General features: G+C 40.2%; 1 protein-coding gene across 4 annotated transcripts in view; it reads left to right on the top strand.

The window, feature by feature from the left end:
• Positions 1-22,619, top strand: part of LOC135700648 (band 7 protein AGAP004871-like) — a 131,436-nt gene that overhangs the window by 64,948 nt on the left and 43,869 nt on the right. Inside the window, exon 1 of one of the 4 annotated variants that reach the window (XM_065221225.1) lies at positions 10,656-10,760. The exons of the other annotated variants lie outside the window; for them this stretch is intronic. Within the exon in view, the coding sequence (XP_065077297.1) occupies positions 10,685-10,760 (76 nt within the window). The 5' untranslated portion in view covers positions 10,656-10,684. Of the gene's footprint in view, positions 1-10,655; positions 10,761-22,619 lie in introns of those variants that run through there. 4 annotated transcript variants of the gene reach the window in all.

The raw sequence follows: 22,619 nt of genomic DNA, 5'->3' as shown, positions 1-22,619 counted from the left end.
TTTTAGAATGGATGGTTTCTTGTCGTGATCCTCCTTTTTAAACGACCTATAGACTTTGTCACAGGGAACAGAATGAGTGACATATGACTAGAATAGATAGTCTGGATGGATTCTTGATTTTGTCGTGCGACAAGAAATTGTTGTTTGACGAGAATTTTCCAGGATGACCATTTTTTAATGTACAGGGGTTGTGAGAAATATACACGAAACGAAAATCAATTATTTAATTCATGTGTTTCACTTATACATTTTTGCCAAAGCATCAGCCTTATACATTCCATAAGACAAACCACATAGGTCCTATTAGAATGCATAAAAGGTATGTGTGACCCCTTATACATTTCATTTGACACATGATCTTTATTATTTTTTTGCAAGGCGTCTGCTTATTAGTTGACTTATACAATTTATGAATAATCAGCAATGGAAATTTGCCAAAAGGTATAAGGAGATTTCTATCCGTGTAGGGTACTAGCAAAATTTTGTTCGACTTTGGACTGTTGCAACTTCGTTGTATATTGTTCGATTTTTAATCTTAAAGAAGCATTCGACTGGAAAACTAATCAAGTTTTATGGTGAGGCAATAAAAATGGACATGGTTACCGGATACCGGAGACATTCCGGGTTTCCGGGTCTAAATTGCTAAATTTGTGATGAGTTTTTCTCAGAGTGTCCGTTACTAATCTTTGTTTTTTGTTCATACGCCAAAAATAGAAACATTTCCAAAGCAAATGACGTACCAAAAGCTAAAATCGGCTCAGAATCAACCGAGATATGGCCATTTCCCTGGAATCGGTCCTGAGTGAGGGTTCTGAGTGCGGTCAGTTCTTTCATTCACTCAAAACATGCCATGTGACACCTTTTTCTTCATGGTTTTTTACCAGTAGGATTTCTAAAGACTTTTAATGGATTATTGACCACATTGGCCACTTCCGGAACCAGCGAAGTACCCCCGGGGAACCTGCAGTAGGGTACAATTTCATTTTTACACCAAAACATGCCATGCGACACCTCTTTCTTCATGGTTTTTCATCAGTAGGCTTTTTATAGACTTTGAATGGATCGTTGACCACATTGGCCACTTCCGGAGCCACCGGAGTGCCCTCGGGGGAACCTGTAATAGGGGAAAATTGCATTTTTAAACCAAAACATGCCGTGCGACAGCTCTTTCTTCATGGTTTTTATCAGAAGGCTTTCTATAAACTTTAATTGGATCATTGATCACATTTCCCGCTCACTGAACCACCAAGAGGCCCCACGGAAACCTGTAGCAGGGGACAATTGCATTTTTACACCCAAACAGTCCGTATGGCCAGTGATGTGCTTGAACGCGTTTATACTTTGTTCAGCATCTATGAACCGAACCGAAAGATTACACTTGCACACCCTCCGTTCGGTTTTCGTTTTGCAAACATAACCGAACTATGCGTTGAACGAGTGCAAACGGACCGAGCGAATGGGCGAAACGAACGTTTCGTGTGTACGTAGAAAACGCTTCGTGTAGGTTTTTTCGTAGTCAAAACTAACGAACGGTGCGTGCAACTTTTCGAACGGCGTTGATGTACGGCACAGAAAAAATTAAATTTTCAGTTTTCGAATTTCAGTTGCTCCTGAAATTTCATGCTGGTAGATTCTAATGCCCTGTGAGCTTTTTTGCTAGCAGCTGGCTCATTAACGCTAGTAGAATAGCATAAGTGTAAACACCCCATAAGGATGTTGAAGGAATAAGTGTACATAAAACTCTTCCGAAATAGAAATACGTTGTTAGTTAAAAAATGACCCCACCATCCGTGTCTCCTACACGGTAAGAAAAAAGTACCCAGCGGCCAGTTCACTTTTACTTATTTTTGACTATTTTGTCTTCTTTCTCCTTCTAATGTTGTCAAAAACGGAGGAGCAAAATCACCTCACTAGTAGTAAAGTGTGGGAAGCCATGGTTGAGTATAATCATATTTATCTACTTTTGGGTACAATTAACCTATTTTTGGGTAGAAAGCGAATGAATTTTCCATACGAATTGCACACAAGTAAATGAAAACTACTTTGACCACCTTTACCTACTTTCGTCGTCCTGCACGGAGATGAAAAAGCACTCAAAATTAAGTACTTTTCCTTCAACTCCCGGGTTCAGCCCAAATTTGAGTAAATCGCATATAAAGTGATCCAAGTGACGTTTCTTAGTGGAACTGACAGCTAGAAATCTAGAGTGTGTGTGTGATCTGGTGTTTATGGTGCTGGATGTAAACATAAACAAAGCAGAAATTCATATGAGAATAAATTGCCAGTTCTACTGTGATCTGTCAATAGTTCTTGGTAAACTTGGTAAACAGCTGTTCGCAACTGTCTCGTGGAAAGCCTTAAAGTAGTTTCCATTGAACACCAGCGAAAAACTTACTTACTAAGTTAAGTATATTCTACCCAAAATTAAGTAGAGTTAACGTAAATTTGAGATTATGCAATTTACTCAGAAGTAACTTACTGGTCTGAACTATATCATTGGGTCGAATCTCTCGTTCCTTTTTTGACAACAATAACGGGTGCAAGTGAGAGACTCAACTCAAAATTAAGTAAAAAGAACACAAATTTTGGGTGATATTTTTTCTCCGTGTGCACTATGTGCCGAGATGGGTGAAAAGAACTTACTTTTGGGTACCTTTTTTTTACCGTGTGGTCTAGAGAGTGATTAAACGCGGATAAAATAAAGTCACAAAAAATACTGTTTAAATTGTCTAAGCTCCCGTGTAGGTAAGATGACTTTGGTTTTAAACTATGAATTAAAAATGATTACTTATTTTAAGAACAATTTTAGCCACATCAACAGTCCAACAATGGCTCCGTCTAAACGGAAATTAACGGAGGAAGACGTCAGCAAGATACTAAACCAGTTCGAAAGCCTAGAAACGCCACCAGCAAAATGTAAATTGTGCAGCAGGATGTTGAAAACGACATCAAAAAGCAATCTAAAAAGGCATCTCAAAGATCTGCACCCGGAAAAGTTCACAGAATTTGGTCTTGACCCCGATGATGAAGCGGAGAGTTCATGTTTGGGCGAAAAAAAGATGCCGAGAGTTGGTGTGCACATGAGCTACAACTTCTACATGACCTCCTGCATCAAAATGGTAACAGAAGGTGGACTTCCATTGTCAGTCTTCGAAAAACCAGGGATTTCCGACATTATGTCAAAAATTGAAGGAGCTCTCAAGGCGAATCCCGTTACCCGGAAGAATATTTGCGGAAGAATTGGAGAGGTCGCCAAAAGGTTCCGAATCCAAATCACGAAGGATTTGGAAGAAAAGTTCGTGTGCTTGAATCTGGATTCAGCAACAAGAAAGGGACGAAGCATTCTAGGTGCGAACATACAGTACCTGGAAAAAGGAACAATGGTGGTAAGGACCCTTGGTTTAATAGATATGAAGGTAGCTCAAGCCGCGGAAAACATTCGTGACGAAGTTTTCAAACTTTTGTCACGATTTGGTCTGGAAATCGAGAAGCTGTACTCAGTCACCACAGATAACGGGGCGAATTACGTGAAGGCAGTTTCCCTCATGAAGAAGGCACAGGCAATGTTGGAAATGGAGGAGGATACAACAGATGATCACAGCACTGGAGTCGACTCTGGAGATGAGAATGATTGTGAAGAGGAAACCAACGCAGATGTAGTGGCGGATATATGCAGTGACGAGGAGGAATCTGGAGATAATGAGAAAAGTATTGAACGTGAAGATTATATCTACGCAGAGTGTGCAGACGAAGAAGAAGATATTCAAATTGTGATGGATGGGATCGTGGATGGAGTAAGATGTGTGGCCCATACTCTGCAACTCGCCGTCTACGACACGATTAAAAAGTTTAAATTGCGAAAAAAGTTAGACGTCGTGAAGAAAATTGCAGCCGCTTTTCGTACCAAGTCATGGCGCCAGATCTTTGCACTTCATAAGAGACCAATCGCAACTCTAGAGTGTGAGACCCGCTGGAACTCGTCATTCGTTATGATTTCATACTTCCTGAACAATGAAGACTTCATCAAGGACATACTGAAACAAAACAAAAAGGTTAAAATTGGAACCAAGCTGTGGAAATTTATGAAAGACTTCCACCAGTCTTTTCAACCCGTTTTCAAAGCGACCGTGAAGCTACAAGAAGAATCCATAACTATGGGAGATTTTTATTTCGTTTGGCTCACATGTCTACTGGAGCTGGATGAAATTGGAACGACAATGGCACTTGGAATTGCGCAACACATGAACGAAAGGCAGGTAATGTTGAAGGAAAACAGAGCGTTCGTGTCTGCTATATACATGGACCCGCGTATAAACTACGCTGGGAGCAAATTGATTTCTGACATCGAGAGAAGCGTAGCGTTGGTAAGATCCTGCTTCGTACACTAACTTCATTCACTTATTTTTTCATTTGAATGTTTTCAGGCTCATCTGTTGACCGTCTGGCAGAAGATTAAGAACAACCTCAACGATACAGCCGAGGCACAAGAAAATGTTCCCTCTTCCAGCGCCTGTCCAGTTTCGAAAATCGAATTGTTGTTGAGGACCAAGCATTCAGCATTGGACGTCGTGCAGCAAACTGTGGAGCATAAACTGAAGAAATTATCACACCAGCCGAGAGTATGTGCTGATCAGTCGGTTTTAAAATATTGGAAACAAATCAAATCCGAAGAGCCACAATTATACGCATTGTCCGAGGTAGTCCTTGCGGCCCCGTGTACCCAGGTATCGGTGGAGAGGTCATTTAGCGTCCTCGGATTGATCCTCACAAATAGAAGACTGCGCTTGGGGGATGAGAACCTCGAGAACATTATGTTTGTAAACCTGAACAGCGATTTGTTCAAGACCGTTGAAATGAATTTCACAGAAGTATGAACAGTCTCGTTTCGCATCTTTTTTTACTTCCTTTTCTTCTTTCGCCTAAAATAAATATTAGCATTAACTGTACATACTTGAAATAAAATACCTTCTAAACCACGAAGCAAAATTGTTTACTGTTCTGATCAAAACATATTGACGACTGTCTCATCTAAAAGTCTAGCCTACTTGTTTTAGCATAAAGTAGAACGCCGTTTGAAAAGTACCGTTCGTTAGTTTTGACTACGAAAAAACCTACACGAAGCGTTTTCTACGTTCACACGAAGCGTTCGTTTCGCCCATTCGCTCGGTCCGTTTGCACTCGTTCAACGCATAGTTCGGTTATGTTTGCAAAACGAAAACCGAACGGAGGGTGTGCAAGTATAATCTTTCGGTTCGGTTCATAGATGCTGAACGAATAGACAGAGCATCACAACCGAACGCAGGGTGCTCGTTCGTTGCTCGCTTTCGTTCTAGGTGACATCTCTGCCGTATGGCAGCTCTTTCTTCAGGGTTTTTCATCAACAGACTTTTTAAAGGCTTGAATCGGATCATTGCTGCTCTAGGCACCACCGGGTGTCCCTGGGGGGTCCCTTAGGCAGGGGACAATTACATGTTTGAACCAAACTATGCCGTGCAACAGCTTTTTCTTCATGATTTTTCATCAAAAAGGTTTCTGTAGAAGTTGATTATTGATCATATTGGCCAGTTTCGAAACCATCGAGGAGCCCCTGGAGAACTTATAGCAGAGGACAATTATATTTTTACAGCAATACATGCCGTACGACAGCTCTTTTTTCATTACTTTTCGTCAACATGTAAGATGTGACGATATGAAAAGTTTCGTATACTCTGATGAAAATCCAATAATAATATTTAGAAAGATTTTTTCCAGTTGTAAGGACTAGCCTTGGACTCGTCAGAGAATTGAATCGTACGGTTTATGAATTGTTTCAATAGGTATTTAATACCACTCGTAAATCAAAAGTTTTTCCAACTTTTTTACAGACGTCGATGGTGGGAACACGCTCCTCACTCAAATGGGAAAGCAACGAAAAACAACGCATTTTACTCCAGCGGTGCATTTTAGTTCATCCTTACTTAAAATTCAAATTATGCTTCTGTCTTCGTTCATGTGACTGTGCAGCGTGTGAGTAGTAAGATCAGATTGAAAAAGAGAAGAAGACAAAGATGCATATTCATTCTTTGCGATTCGTTATGAAAAATCTAAACAATGTACATTGCGACCAAGATAATCATAAAGGTAGCCTTGATGTTGACTTGCATCTGTATTAGTGTTTCGAAAATCAGTTGATAACATGTTTTCCTGTTGTTGTGATCCATTCAAAGTCTATAGAAAGCCTACTGATGAAAAACCATGAAGAAAGAGGTGTCCCATGGCATGTTTTGGTGTAAAAATGAAATTGTATCCTACTGCAGGTTCCCCGAGGGTACTTCGGTGGTTTCGAAAGTGGTCAATGTGGTCAATTATCCATTTAAAGTCTTACGAAAAATCGTACTGATGAAAAACCATGAAGAAAGAGGTGTCGCACGGCATGTTTTGGTGTATAAATGAATTTGTCCCCTACTACAGGATCCCCCGGAGGCACTCCAATTGCTCCGGAAGTGGCCAATGTAGTGAATGATCCATTTAAAGTCTATAGAAAGCCTATTGGTAAAAAACCATGAAGAAAGAGGTGTCGCACGGCATGTTTTGGTGTAAAAATGAATTTGTCCCCTACTACAGGTTCCCCCGGGGGCACTCCAATTGCTCCGGAAGTGGCCAATGTCGTCAATGATCCATTTAAAGTCTATAGAAAGCCTATTGGTAGAAAAAAACCAGGAAAAAAGAGGTGTCACATGGCACGTTTTGGTGTAAAAATGCAATTGTCCCCTACTACAGATGCCTCCGGGGGTACTCCTGTCGTTCCAGAAGTGTTCAATGTAGTCAATGATCCATTTAAAGTCCATAGAAAGCCTACGCATTAAAAACCACGAAGAAAGAGTTGTACGGCATATTTTGGTGTAAAAATGTAATTGTCCCCTACTACAGGTTCCCCCGGGGGTACTTCAGTGGTTCTGGAAGTGGCCAATGTGGTCAATGATCCATTAAAAGTCTATAGAAAGCCTACTGATAAAAAACCACGAAGAAAGAGGTGTCGCATGGCATGTTTTGGTGTAAAAATGAAATTGTACCCTACTGCAGGTTCCTCGGGGGTGCTTCGGTGGTTCCGGAAGTGGCCAATGTGGTCAATAACCTATTTAAAGTCTTTAGAAATCCTACTGATGAAAAACCATGAAGAAAGAGGTGTCACACGGCATGGTTTTTGTAAAAATGAATTTGTCCTCTACTACAGGTTCCCCCGAGGGCACTCCGGTGGCTCCGGAAGTCGCCAATGTGGTCAATGCTCAATTTAAAGTCTATAGAAAGCTTATTGGTAAAACACCATGAAGAAAGAGGTGTCACATGGCATGTTTTGAGTGAATGAAAGAACTGACCGCACTCAGAACCCTCCCTCAGGACCGATTCCAGGGAAATGGCCATATCTCGGTTGATTCTGAGCCGATTTTAGCTCTTGGTGCGTCATTTGCTTTGAAAATGTTTCTTATTTTGGCGTATGAACAAAAAATACAGATTAGTAACGGACAGCCTGAGAAAAACTCATCAGAAATTTAGTAATTTAGACATGCCCTCAGGAAACCCGGAATATCTCCGGTATCCGGTAACCATGGTCACTTTAATTGCCTCACCATATAATTTGATCAGTTGTCCAGTCGAATGCTTCTTGAAGATTGAAAATCGAACAATATTCAACGAAGTTACAACAGTCCAAAGTTGGACAAAATTTTGCTAGTACCCTATATTTCTCACAACCCCTGTACCTTTATCGAATGGCATTGTTAGTTTACGTGGGAGTGTTTTGATTCTCGAGAATTTTGTGTTTAAAGCCATTGTTTACGTTTGGTTGTTCCACCTTTTTGTTGGTCTAGATATTTTTTTTTTTTTTCCTCTGGTTTGTTTTTTCCGTCGATCTTGTTTTCCGTGCTGAGCACCAATGCTACCGACGTGCCAGGAAGGCAGCTCCCACACCTGGACCCTACATATCGACCCATCAACTCATGAACCGGGGACCAACGGCCTTACTTCCCATTCGAAGGAAGGCGTGATCAGAGATGTTATGCCTCAGAAGAACATCCCGGCGGCGCCGATTGATATTGAACCCAGGCCTGCTGGGGTGAGAGGTAATCACGCTTACCACTACACCACCGGTGCCGTTTTTGGTCTAGATATTTTGTTATTAATAATGAAATAATGCTGGATAAACCTGAATGAATTCTAAAAAAACTGGAACATTTCAAACTATCACTGTGTCCGAAAAAACTGGAAGAATCCAGCCTGTTGGCATCACTGACTGGCTGTAAGTAGTATCGAAAGTTCACACGCAAAGCAGGCGAATCACACCCACCCGACCCGCTCGAAGCTAGCTATCGCCTCGATTGGAGATTCGTTCAAAGGCAAGAGCACGTCCCCACGATCACGCGCCGTGTTTCCCTTGTTGGCTGTAAATTATTGTTCGATGAGAAATTATTACTCGGACACTGTAAGAAATAGAATTTGACAGTTACCTTTAGCAGAGTGAGCGATCTAAATTGGATTTTGCCAGTGTTCAACCGTGGTCTAGCGACAGGCAAAAGCCGGGAACGACCACCTTGCCCAGTGCTCGGCCTGCTCGTTGTTGTTTTAGAGCTTCGGCTTGACGCTTCTTGACGTTCTCTCACGCCCACTCCCCATCTGTTCTAATCTATTTAAACTGATGGCGGAGATTTCCGCCGACGCTACGGAGGAAAACAAAATGATGGGATGTCTCGCAGAAGTGTCAAGTGAGGGGAAGATGAGACCGGCCGGTGGGAAGCACATATTTATAAAGTGCGCAGATTGCGGTGTTGTTATGCTTTAAACACTTGAATTGATGAGGAATATCGACTTTTTTGTTCGTTCGCGGTGATGGCAGATGGAGAGGGGGAGGAGAAGGTTATTGTGAAAAGAAAGTGTGCGATGTTTGCGTGGAATTGAGCGTGTGGCAATATTAGTCCAAGTTTATACTCACGTGAATTAAAAAAAAAAACAATTCTTTATCTTCGTCGCGTGCTTATCTCTGTCCGGATATTGTGTCATCCATTCAATGAATGACGTTTTCGTGACAAGCACTTTATGGGGCCCTAAACAAAGATTGAGTAAGGGACTGTTAATAAACTACGTTTGAAATTATTGAGTGATTCACACAAATGTTTCAAAATATGTATGGACCGTAGATACTTGCTAAGCCTCCTCTCTTTTTTAGACGTCTACTCCGTTTAAGGACATCCCCTAAGCTAAAAGTTATCGTCTTTCTTTGGTAATGGTGCATGATTTGTAATATTCGTTCCGATCGACTTTCGAGATTGCATTCACTTGAAATTCTGGCCTCTGCATTTGATTGTCCAACAAGCTACTATCTATCGTTTCACAAATCATCCCTGTGATTTGCAAGATAGCACAATACATCTGCATCATCTCGCTCTATCGTGCAAAACGGGTTTGAAGATTTTGCTGCGGTAATTTTGCAATCAGTTTATTTCATTATTCAGCTGTAAAAAATTAGAGAAATCCATTCTAAATAGTGACTTCAAAGATAGATCATTCTGAAGGCGATTTAGCTAGTGGCTAATTTATCAACAGAATTAGAACCATAGTAGAGAGTAATCGACAGGTCTCAATTAACCACATTAAAAGCTCACACAAAACAAAAACATTAAGGTTGTATAAGAAACATCGAAGCGTCGAATGAAGGAAACTATCTAAACGTTTGATTGATTGGTGACTGCGCAGCTAACTCTCATGAAAAAAATACTTATAGTTTAGACTCTATACAAGTGGAAATTCCGCAGATTCCTATGAATCCGGATGTGCTTATATAGAATACAACCACAGACAAACAGACGTAACTCTTCATTGTGTATCTTCGTTCACGCATTCAACGGTTGATTTGAATACTATTAGTTCCGCGAACTATTCGCCGTAGCGCTGGCATCGGATCACTTTGACGTTTCTATACATTCTATTGAACTTTCATGCAATATTGTTTGCGAGTTAGCGAGAAAGTTTGTTATCCGCGAGAAGCCCGATAGATGTCGCTACTGAGGTCCTATTTTTTTAGATACTTTTTCAAAGAGTTACGTCTGTTTGTCTGTGGTACAACACTTAAGAAGCTTTATTGTTGAATCATACAGAGTAGGGCGCTTTACTTTACTATATTATTTTCAATCATTGCATCCACCTTCAATTCGATTCATAACCCAAAATTATGAGCCTGGGCAAAAAATGGTATTCATTTATGAAGGTTTGGGGTTATGCTTTTACGTTTAATGTTTGTGTGAAAGATTTGAAATGTACGAAATTTTATTAACTTAGTTTAAGCTTCGATTTAAGTTGTCCAAATACTGTCAAATTAACAATGATTATCAAGCCTATCACTTTTACTGCAAGATGAAAAACGAAGCCTAACAATCTATGCGCAGTTTGTGACATCATACCGGTTTTACAAGTATGTGTTATCTTGCGCTGGCTGGCTTGAACAGAGCACTCATAGATAATGCGCTGTTGTGATTGAGATGGAAGGTTTTTTTTACTACTCATAAGCTATCAACTTCCCCGCCAACGGCTTCAGTATCAATGTTGCCTCGAAACGCGGTTCTCGTGGGTGATCCACAGTGATAGGTTACTCGTTTTTTGCGTTCCTTATACTGGAACAAATTTGTATACGTTGCAGCAGTGCAGAAATCAAATCATGACGGCACAAGCATCTTCCAGTAGAAATCCACCGTCGACCGTGATCCAAACGCAGCAAGCCGTTAGCATTGACAGTAAGTGCCTGTTTTGTAAATTTATATCATTGCAGTCAATGCACGTAAATTGCGAACAGAAGCTCGATAAACTTATGGTGTTCCATGAAAAATGATCACACACACATATGACCAACGCTTGGAATTCTCATAAACAAGTTGAGCTATGTACATAGCCCAAAATAGTACACTAATCAACCTGTCAGCCTTTCTCACAATCAACCTTCAGATAATGAGTGCACACTGCACACTTTCTACCCGATATGAGCTTTCTGGCAGTAATATAATATTTATCGCAGTGAATTGGTACCAATCTGATGAACAGTCTATGGCCAGAGTGCTCCGTGATGCTTGTACGAAACATGCAGGTTCAATAAACTGATATAAGTTTTGAAATATTCGCTCTGCAGTGCTCGAATGACTATACATTATCCCCTCAATATTTGAACCGAAGGGCTGTTATAGTGACAGGAGGAAATACTACGAATTTCACTATAAAGCATTAATTATTTAACTGTTCTAATCACATTCATAACGGTCGAAAAGATACCGACCATGGATAAGCTTGGTCTATAGGGAGACATAATATATACATCAATATTTTAATACATTGCATGAACAATGTCAACTCAGTACGGCTACTTACTATCTCCTAGTGCAGTGGTGTTGTACCTTGATGAATTCTTGGTACAGTTGATTCAGCATTTCCAGGCGTACAGGCGCTTGCAGGATATCGCTTGCCTCCTCATAATTCTCGACGAAACTCTCCATCGCTTCGAACGATGAAATCAGCGATTTTCGGATCGTTAGTCGATCCTTGAGCTTCTTCCTGGTGGCCATGCTACCGGCGATGTCGTTATCCGAACGACTTTCAAACGGGTGAACGATTCGCACACGCGACGACACGTGGGTGCGACGGCACGTGATATCCTTCCCGGTTCGTATCGAAAAAACTCCTTCCCGTCACGGATCGCGGAAACGAACGAGTTGCTCCTTCCCGACGAGAATCGCGAACGCGAGAACGGAACGAACAAATCCTTCCCGACGCGGACGTGGGACCACCAGGATAACGCTTCACTTTTGTGGCACCTTTCGCGATCGGTCCAGCGACCAAGTGTCCACGGATGCACTTTAGAGTGCAGCAATTGTCTTGCACTGTCACTTGCACTTTGGAGTGCGGTTTCAATTCACTGTTACCAGCAATGAATTCAAGTAGAATGCACTTTGGAGTGCAATTGCATTTAGCTTTCAGTGTTACTACCGAATACGTGAGATTTGCGGGGAAAATCTTCAATGGCGTCGCTTGGGCACGCCACGAATACAAATCACTTTGTTCTGCCTTTCACCCAACCAGCCAACAATAGTTTGGAATGGCGTGGCTTGGGACTTGAAAAGAGCGTCCAAAATGGCTGGAATGCCACACAGTCACAGTTTGTTCACCTTTCACCCAACAAAGCCCAGCGTGGCTTGGCTTCGGTCTAGAAAGCACTATTCACAATGGCCGACAGCCACACACCTTTTCTTTGTGCCACCGTGGCCACATAATCGAATCACTGGTCCCGGGATTGTCCTCCGTATCCGGCTCGAAGGACCAATGTTCGTGCCCGAGAGAGCACTTTAAAATGTCCAGATCACGGAGGTTTGCTTAACGGCTTCAGCCTCTGGCCAAAAGATGATCACTCGATCACCGCGGTCACACTAACACAAAGCTACCTGGTATCTGCTACTTCGCCACAACAAAAATGCTCTTTCCGGTGCCCCCTGTCCCATTCAGGGTAGCTGATCACTCCAACCGCGCTAGGAAAATATTAAATTCACACCTCTGTTTCGGACTTAGTGGGAAACTCGTGGGCAAACACACTTCACCCGTGACGAAAGATCACAAGTCCCTTCTTAATTTCAGACTTTGCAGAAAAACAGAACGACCGAGCAATTTCACTGACTTTAACTTTATTCGATTGGGTACGGGTACGTGGTTTTTTGTGCAGAACTGTTGCTGCCGAAGTATCTAGGCGAACTAACTCCTACCGTGGCACCGATCACCTATTTCTACCATTTCTTGTGTGTGGTGCGTATGTGTATGTAAGTAGTGTATATAAAGAGTGATCAACGATCGGTTCGGTATGACGATCTATTCTCTACCTTCTTGCATGTTACATTTAGATTGCTTTCAAGTCATTGAGGGTACAGTAGTAATAGTGGACGTTATTTCATTAGAATTAAGTTTAGGATAACTTCAACAAGATACAACAAATTTAACTGAATGCTAGCTTAAGCAATTCCTAATTTAAGCTTGGTTCGATCCCTAACACTAGTTATACCCAGATTTTCATCAATTTTTACCCACGGATAAAAAAAAATTAAACAAATGGTGCATTTTTTTCGAGTACAAGCCTTATTTCCGCACTAAAATTCACCTCGGTTTGTCCCGCCTGGTAGCTTGAAAGTTCAAAGTACCTATACTCAAATTGGATGGTCGAGTGAAGTAGTCTACCTTGGTCTCACTCTTAATAGCAAGTTGCTGTTCCGTTCCCATGTGGACAAAACATACACCAAGTGCAACATCTTGATTAGAAATTCTTCCCTTTCCCTTAAAAACAAGCTTGCCGTCGACAAGCAAATCATCCTTCCTGCCATTGAGTACGAAATGTAAATCTGGAAGAGCTGTGCTAAGTGTCATCACCTCAAACTTCAAAGGATTCAGAACAAACTCCTTAGGATGATCCTCAACGGACTCGAAATTCTGAGATCCACCACCTGGCTGGTGTTCAGACACTAGAGGAGCGGAGGACGCTCAGCCTCGAAAGGTTCAGAGATCAAATAACCAGATCATACGCGATCTTGCTAATTAGGTTAAGTTGTTAGTAGTTAGGTAGGATATAAAATTATTTTTTAAATTCAATCAAAACGCTCCCAAAAAGGGGTATCCTCAAGTGGTAAGTCACTCAGCACAGTGTGCCGAAATTAGATTCGGCACAGCTTGGGCACATCCATCGGCACACCTTCGGCACACCTTCAGCATACCTTCGGCACAATCTCGTAGGCATTGGATTGTTGAAAATAAAATGGGAACACTGCTGGACAAATGTCATTTAAGTTGTTCACAACATTACGTGCTGTTTGAGTATATATTCAGGAACATCCTATAATGTTAATACCAGAGGAACTCAGACCAGCAGTTCACTTATAGATCTAAATACGAAATGTAGGTTCCAGATTAGGCTCAAGAGAAAGAGGCAGTTAATCAGACACCATTCGTACCCTTAATTCAAATAATGCTGCAAATTACCCAAAACAAACTAAAGTAGTCTATTCATCATCCTATATAGGCCGCTGATAGACCGATTCATTTCACATCACAAAAGGCTAGGTTTCTGGTCTATCTTAGAGGGCATTATAAAACACTAAAACACAGGACTTTTATCACCCTATGAATTATTATTATTATTTAGCTTTATTAAGGAGGCTTTCAGCCTTGGGCTGGTTCGCCTCCAATTCCCCCTATGAACACAAAACACCAAAATTTCGCACACCCGCCACTTCTCGCCTCATCATTAATCCGATTTATCCTTGCGATTTCAAACCAAAGCATTCAAGGTGAACGAAGGCTGAAAAAAGTGAATCTAAACAAGTCTCATCATCGAGGAGCTGAAATTTATGTTAAATTAGTTGTTGTTGTTGTTGTTGTTTTCACGAAGGACTACATCTGTAATTTCTATATGGGGGTACATTTTGTGAAAACTAAAAATGGAACAGGTAACAAATTATGAAAGATTTTGAACGTTAATAACTCAGCTGCCCCTGAAACAATTTTAATAATTTTATCTGAAATCGATTCGTAATATTTCTACGCATCTGTTAAATTTAAGACTTTATCATTTTTTAAAATGTGAAAAAGATGAGAAATTGAAAATTGCAATAATGTGCAAATGTTGCTTTGATAATTAAAATTATCACCGTTTGCCTGCAAAAGGCGATTTCCCTAGCACAGATTTTAAAGTTGAATTCCATACGGTCTGACCAAACGGTGTTTATTCAATCACCGCGTAGTGAGTGGTGGTGTTCTCCAGTACACAACGAAAGGCTCCCCGCAAGCAGCTAGCTACCAAGGCTGGCCTCAATCGCTGATCGGATTCAGTTCCAATCACCGTGTTGAACATTGTTCTCCAGTACACAACGAAAGGCTGCCTGCAAGCAGTGAGCTGCTGCCCACATGAGCATCCATAGAAGGAGGAAGAAGCCGCACCGCTATTGATCGGAATCAGTAGCTCTTCGTGAGTCACTGTGGGCCATCTATGCCAAGCGCGTCACGCTCATTCCAAACAACATACAGCTCAGCATTACTAAACCATAACGACAAAACGGTCCTTTGAAGCACCACCATAAATTTGTAAAAGAGTATTTTTGGAAATTTGTCAAGATCATCAATCGGATGTCAGTTCTCATATCCAGATAGAGCTGGAATAGCTTTTGTAATCAATGACTTCTTTCGAAGATGTCTTTAAATTTAAGGCTTGCTTACGCAAATCAACATCACCATTATGTAGGGTAAGACTTCCTCTACCCGACGGTAATGTTAGTTTGCGTGGGCCTGCCTTGAATTCCTAAAAAAAAATCATCGAGAGCAGTCATTGTTTGCAAAAGCTCTAACGCCTAATTCCAGCTCTATCTAGATATGTTTAAATCTAACATACCATGTACTTTAAGGCAACATTGGGGGTTGCGGCATTAAAGTGGTCTGATTTTGATCCAGAGATGATGGATTTTAATTCTTAATACGCCAATCGATAGGAATATTTTCTACAAATCTGCTAAAATTAAAACATTATCATTTTTCAAAATGTCACTATTAAAAATTTAATGGATGTGCAACTGTTGCTATGATAATTAAAATTATCACCGATTGCCTGCGAAAAGCGATTTTCCTAACACCGATTTCAAAGTTTAAATTCCAACCGGTCTCACCAAACGTTGTTTATTCAATCACCGCGTGGTGAGTGGTGGCGTTCTCCAGCACACAACGAAAGGCTGACTGCAAGCAGCATGAGCATCCATAGAAGGAGGAAGAAGCCGCACCGCTATTGATCGGAATCAGTAGCTCTTCGTGAGTTGCTGTGGGCCATCTATGCCAAGCGCGTCATACTAAAGAGTATAAACCGAGAGAACCCCGCTCAAATTCCTATTCCTACACAAAATACAAGCTACTGCTGCAGCTAACGAATAAGATTGATTATATAAGACCACGTAGACCTACGTCACCATTGCGTACAACCCCATAGGGCTGTCCCTTGTAGTTTTTTTTTTTTATTAAGGAGAGTTCTGAAAAACTTAAATAATTTAAATTAATAGGTCCAATGGCAGTTTTGTAACATCCGTGTCACAAACGTTATGTTGCCAATTCTAAAGCTGCTCGATAATTTAATATCAATAACAATACTTCCATTTAATATTCACTATCTCCTGGCCAGAACCTTCATCACCAATCCCAATCGCACTCCATAAAATCAAGAAATCAAGAACAGTGATAACAAATGTATAAGAACGTTCTTCCACTGGAACAAACTTACCAAATCCAACCATGATCGTTATTCTATGTTGCGGATATGACATTGCAAATATATGAAAATTTTAAAGGAAATTTGCAAACATATTACCACAGACAAACAGACATAAGTCTTAGAAGAAAATTCTTCAAAAAATATCGTCAAGCGTATTTTGCATGCGCACTAGCACCATCTATCATCCACATTCCCAAGCATTTACAGGGCTGTTACAACAGGCGCGGATTTCGCGAATTTCGCGGATTTGTCGCGGATTTGAACTTTCAGTCACGAAAATCGCGGAAACATTAAATGATGTCGCGAAAATCGCGAAGGGACTGATGTGCTGTCACAAAAATTATGGAATTCATTATAACCTTTCCGTCCCGGATTATAATTCCCTGAGGTCTGTCCAATGTGAGACATTTTCCTTTTTTTCCAATATGAACATAGCATTTTTCGTTGTCAAATCATAAACGAATCGTATAAATGCGAGTAATTGCCATGTATACCGGATATTCTAGGTTCTCCAAATCGTCCTGGAGTTCAGTTGATTTGTTCTACTAGATCAACCAAGACTCCAATAATGTCTGTAATATCGAAATATGTCTAAACAGATTCAAAATGTCTATGTGGATTGTAGTTGACCTATTGCTACGTATACAAGATGTTATAGGTTCTGAAATCATTCTGGAGATCAGATTATTTTTCTACTAGATCACCCAAGACCAGTGTTGGAAAAATCATTTTCAAAAAAAGTTCTATCACAGCTCATTGCAGAGATAAATCCCAAAGGAACTTCTCACAAAAAGTTCGCGAACGAGAGATGATAAAAAGTTCATGAAAGCGTAGAGCGAGAGAAATTTTCATTTCGTATCGCGAAAGATCTTTCGTCCCTCCATCTCACATCATTTCACACGTACTCGTGATTCGAACCAACCAAATATCCCCTCAGCTTTGTTCTTTTTTTCCAGCGAGTAAAGGTAGGCGATGATCATGCGAGAGTGTCTGTTTGTTTTCTTCTCGTTCTCCGATATTTTTCGCATCCTTCACATTAAATACCATTTCCAGAGAACTTTGAGATTTGGGCGTAATTGCTTTTGTAAACAAACACGTCATTCAGCGATTTCTCACGAATCAAAGCACAATCTAGCGAACTATACTATACCAAATGAATCATTCCTCTACCTGTCTGTGTTGTTAGTTTTTTAGATTGAACTTTAATTCACGAGAAATCGGCGAATTAAGTGTGTGTTTACAAAAGAAATTACGCCCTAATCTCAAAGTTTTCCGGATTTATTTATAGTTTTAGTTCTCAATGCAACCAGCTAATAATAGATACTTGTAACCAGTGCTGTAAATTTTCATATCATTCGATTGAAGATGAACCACTACAACCATTCACAGAATTGTGTAAACGAATTCTCACATGACCATAATTTGAAGAGCCCCTTTCTCATTCGAAGCTCATTGTCACTGTCAATTGAGTCACTCAGTATCATTTGATATACGACAGTGGAGTATGGAAGAAATCCAGGAAAATGGTCCCGAACAGACAAGTCGACCCGATGTCGGATCAATGTAAGGCTAATTTAAGGTAGATGTCGACCCAATGTCGTGTTAATGTCGGGTCAATTTTGGGTTTATGTCGGGTCAATGTCGGGTCAACATCGGGTTGGGGTTTGATAGAAGTCAGGTTGGTGTCGGGTTGGCTTAGCTTTTTCGCCGGAATGTCGACCAGAGCTCCGTTTGTGTGTAGGTTACACTCAATCGAATGATATATAGCGTTTCTCAAATGAGAATGATCCATGCCTTCGTCAAATGACTAAGCAACTGATATCACCCATTCGGAGGAGGTCCCCTTTGATAGCGAATAGCTACTTTTCTAATTTTCATCAAAAATGTTCAAATGATTTTGAGAATTTACAGCACTGGTAATAGCACAGTGAAAAAGTTCACCACCACCTATATTCCCAACCATCCCCCTGCATATAATTATTGCATAAGAGCTTACAGGAACGATATTACGAACACTAGTGATGAGAGGAGCCATGCATTAACTTTATTTCGTGAAAATGAGGATACATTAGGCGCTCCTCCTTCCGCAACCCCCTATCCTGAGGAACGGTTTTAATATAAAAATTGCTAGTCACAAAATCTTACACTACCCTCCCCGTTCCTCGTTAATGTCGCGTTGACACTTGTGCTGATTTATTCATTTTTTTTTGCCAGAAACCAATGCACCAATCAATCAGTTGCACAAAACTGTTCACATCATCCTGATAACGGCTACTTTAAACAACAGGCGCCAGTAGACAGCCAGGTACCAGACTTATCAGTCTTTAGAGATTGTATTGATTTACTCGGGATAGCTTTCTGTCTATAATCTTTCCCTTGTGAAATGTGGAGTGCAATTTTCAAGAACGAATGTGGTGTAAAGAGATAGAGAGAAAAAATGATCTGATATTTTTCGTATCCTCACGTTGGTGATTCGAGTTAAAAAAGTTCGCGATATCTCATTCTCTCATCCCAGAAAGTTCGCTCAGGAAATATTGGAGTGTGAAACTAGTGAGGGAAAGTTCCCAAGAGAAAACGTATCGCAAGCGAAAATGATATTTTGGTGAGAATTCCATCACTGCCCAAGACTAATTCAATATCTGTAGTAATATGCCCTAACAAATTTGCAGTGTCTATGTGGATCATGCAAACCTATTTCCGTGTATGCCAAATGTTCTAGGATTTCCAAATCGATATTTCGAAACTACAGATATTATCCTAGTCTTTGTTGATCTAGTAAAACAAATCATCTGAACTGCAGGAAGATTTGGAGAACCTTGTTCATCTGGTATACGTGGAAATAATTAAACATTATCCATATAGACACTATGAATCTGTTTGGACATATTTCGATACTACAGACTTTATCCCAGTCATGGTTGGTCTAGTAGAATAAATCATCTGAACTCCAGAACGATTTGGAGAACCTAAAACATCTGGTATACATGACAATAGTTCATGCATGATCCACATAGACACTGTGCATCTGTCTGGAAATATTTCGATCCTAAAGACATTGTCCCAATCTGGGTTGATCTAGTAGATCAAATTATCTGAACTCCAGGACGATTTGAAGAACCTACAACATCTGGATTACTCGGAAATAGACGCAAAGAGGCTTTGTATTTGATTGGACATTTTGCGATACTACAGACATTATTGCAGTCTTGGTTGATCTAGTAGAACAAATCAACTGATGTCCTGGACGATTTGGAAAACCTATAATTTCCGGTATAGGTACATAGTAATAAGTGGTACATGATCCACAAAGTCACATATATACGATTCGAACATGAGTTGACACCGAAAAGTGCTAGGTTCGTATTAGAAATAAAAAAAAAATTTAAAAATGTATCACCATTGGACAGAACCCAAGGAATATCCGTGTAAATACACAACCGCGACGTGACCAAAAAGTGTGACTCTGGTAATTTCTCGATTATGTGCAGGATGTTTGGTTTGAATCGGAAAAAAAAAATTGAGAAAACTAGAGCAAAATTAACTACATAGGATGGTACAGGCATAGAAAGCTCTCAATTAAAATGTGAAAGTACTTCAAAGAACACTAAGTTGAGAGCAGGCAAAAATCTAATATGCTATAAGCACTAAGCTTGTAATGCTATTTTTCGACAATGAAAACAGTTTTTTTTGTCGCGGATTAGTGCTTGAAGTCGCGGATTTCTTTTGAGAAATCGTGGATTTCACGGATCAAATTTAGGAAATCTTGTAACAGCCCTGCATTTATGTGCAACTAGAGCATCTTTCGTTCATGCCATTTTTTCACCAGTTGCTTTTCCCTCGTTCTGTCAACGCGTCAGCTGTGTTGAATAAAAACAAAACAGATGGAAGTCAGTGATGTCGGTTCTACTAAATTTTCCGTAGATCTACACTGAGGCAAATAGACTTAAGAATTTCATAAGGCTCGAATTATGAACGACACATATGAATTCCATAAGCACGACTTATGAAATTTTTTCATCTTACATGAGGTAGCTCTTCTACGCCATTAGTCATTCCATTTTCCCAAGCGTTGACAGACGACTGATCCAGACTCAGGACTCGTATTCTCAACGTCCATGGTTCGGTTCCAGTCTGCTCAGTTTTATTATTTTTTTGTTGATATTATTTTTCATAATGCAAATCAATGAAATTCATACCGATTTCTTGTGGCTAAAATTCATAAGTGGTTCTTATGGAATTATTACGTTCTTTTGCCTCAGTGTATAGAATTGATTGAATTCTGCAGAAATACGGATCCGTAGGAAACATTCACAGAAGCTAAGACTTTTTTAGGGATTTGTTTTGTTTGTTTAGTGTGTTTTTTCTTTTGCTGGAAATAAGTTTTAAACGAGGTAATGCATCACTAATTAGTGTCCTCTCCACCACCGCTCATCACTTTAATGTGTGTACAGCAAAAAATATAATATGTATCAATCAATGAAATTCATGGTGACGTATTGAGCACCAATAACTGGTAAAAGGGGTAAAAGTTGATAGAATATTACAGTCATCAACATGATTTGTTCTCGAATTCTGTGTTAATCGTACAGTATTACGAACGGAATGACTAATATCATTTTCAAAAGCTGACATCTACTAACTAGACGTTAAAAATAACTGGCATCACTGATAAGTTCAAAATGTGGTGGCTTGCTCTATGCTTCAGTGGCGCCACCATGACAAATGCAAGCACATATTCAACATAAACATTATTTGCGATGAATGTGATTGTGAATGTTATGTCTGTTTGTCTGTGATATTACTATCCTTTCTCAAGAAAATCATGAATAACTAAATAAAAATCAACAATAGGCGTATACTCTCTAGGCAAATGTTGTTTGTCAAAAAAAAAATTCCCATCTGCTAGGTGTTATTTCTTTACCTAATTTTAATGATTGACTATCATCACGCGCATACAAAATTTTAACTTCTGAGAATTGAAAAAAAAAATCGATTCAAAATTGAGCATTTATCAGTATGTGATTTTTTAACGTAGGATTACGACTTTATCTGGTAGTACACCCTTAATTTGTTACGAAATTTACGATATTGGGGGAGCAATTAAAAAAAAACCAAAATCGATCGTTTTACGAAAAGTGGTCTGGCAATAGCGGATGGATTTTAATTCTAAGCAAGCCAATCGATTGGAACGAATCTGCTAAAATGAACACTTTACAAATTTTCAAAAGGTCACTATTGAAAATTATACAAATGTCCAACTGTTGCAATGGTGATCAAAATTATCACCGATTGCCTGCAAAAAGCGCTTTCCCTAACACAGATTTCAAAATCGAATTACATCCAGATTCGCCGAACGATGTTTATTCATTCACCGTGTGGTGTGAGTGGTGGTGTCCGGTCGTCATCATCAGCAGCAGCAGTGCTTTCGGCGCGTGGCGTTGAACATTGTTCTCCAGTACACAACGAAATGCTGCCTGCAAGCAGTGAGCTGCAGCTCACATGAGCGTCCATTCACCGAAGAAGGAGAAAGAAGCCGCACCACTACTGATCGGATTCAGCAGCTCTTCGTAATTGTGTCATCAGAAAACGAGGCGTTTCCGTAATAGGAAAAAGTGGTTTCCCTAGCACAGTCACAGAATATTGATACCGAGCACGTTATCCTACGTCAAATCTACATGGTCATGGATACAGTGATTTGAGATTTGGGCGAAATTGCTTTTGTAAACAAACACGTCAATTACTGATTTCTCTTGAATAAAAGCTCATTCTCACAAACAAACTATACCAAATGATAGAGGAATCATTCCTCTACCTCACAGTGTTAATACTTTTCGAGATTGAGCTTTTATTCGCGAGAAATCGGTGATTGACGTGTTTGTTTACAAATGCAATTACGCCCAAATCTCAAATCACTCCGGACGGACCCCAAGGAATGTGTAAAAATATAAAATGGTTGGGTTGCACTACATGTCGGTGCATTAGAAATATTATATATTTCCAATGCATCGACATTTAGGGCAAGCCAACAAATTTTGTTTAGCTATGGCTGTGAAAAATCGACTTCACGTGGTTCAAAGTTACCGCCATATAATAGTTTTTTTAACACCCTTGCCTATCATTTGGAGGTTGACCAAATGATTACAAGTTTTGTCCTACCAATCTAACCCAGCCGACATTCGTCAACGACTGTTATACACATTATTCGATTTCATAAGAAGTCCCTAGCTCCGACCCTCCGCGACAATATACAACAAATATGGCACTCCACGCGCGCGGATTCAGATTGAGAGATTAGCAGTAGAACCGCAACCCACCACGAACC

Source organism: Ochlerotatus camptorhynchus, unplaced genomic scaffold (genome assembly GCF_037179485.1).
Source record: "Ochlerotatus camptorhynchus isolate MF236.1 unplaced genomic scaffold, CSIRO-AGI_Acam_v1.1 ptg000140l, whole genome shotgun sequence".
NCBI classification, from domain to species: Eukaryota; Metazoa; Arthropoda; class Insecta; order Diptera; family Culicidae; genus Ochlerotatus; species Ochlerotatus camptorhynchus.
Note: the sequence above shows the minus strand (reverse complement) of the source record. Positions and strands in the feature narration are given on the sequence as shown.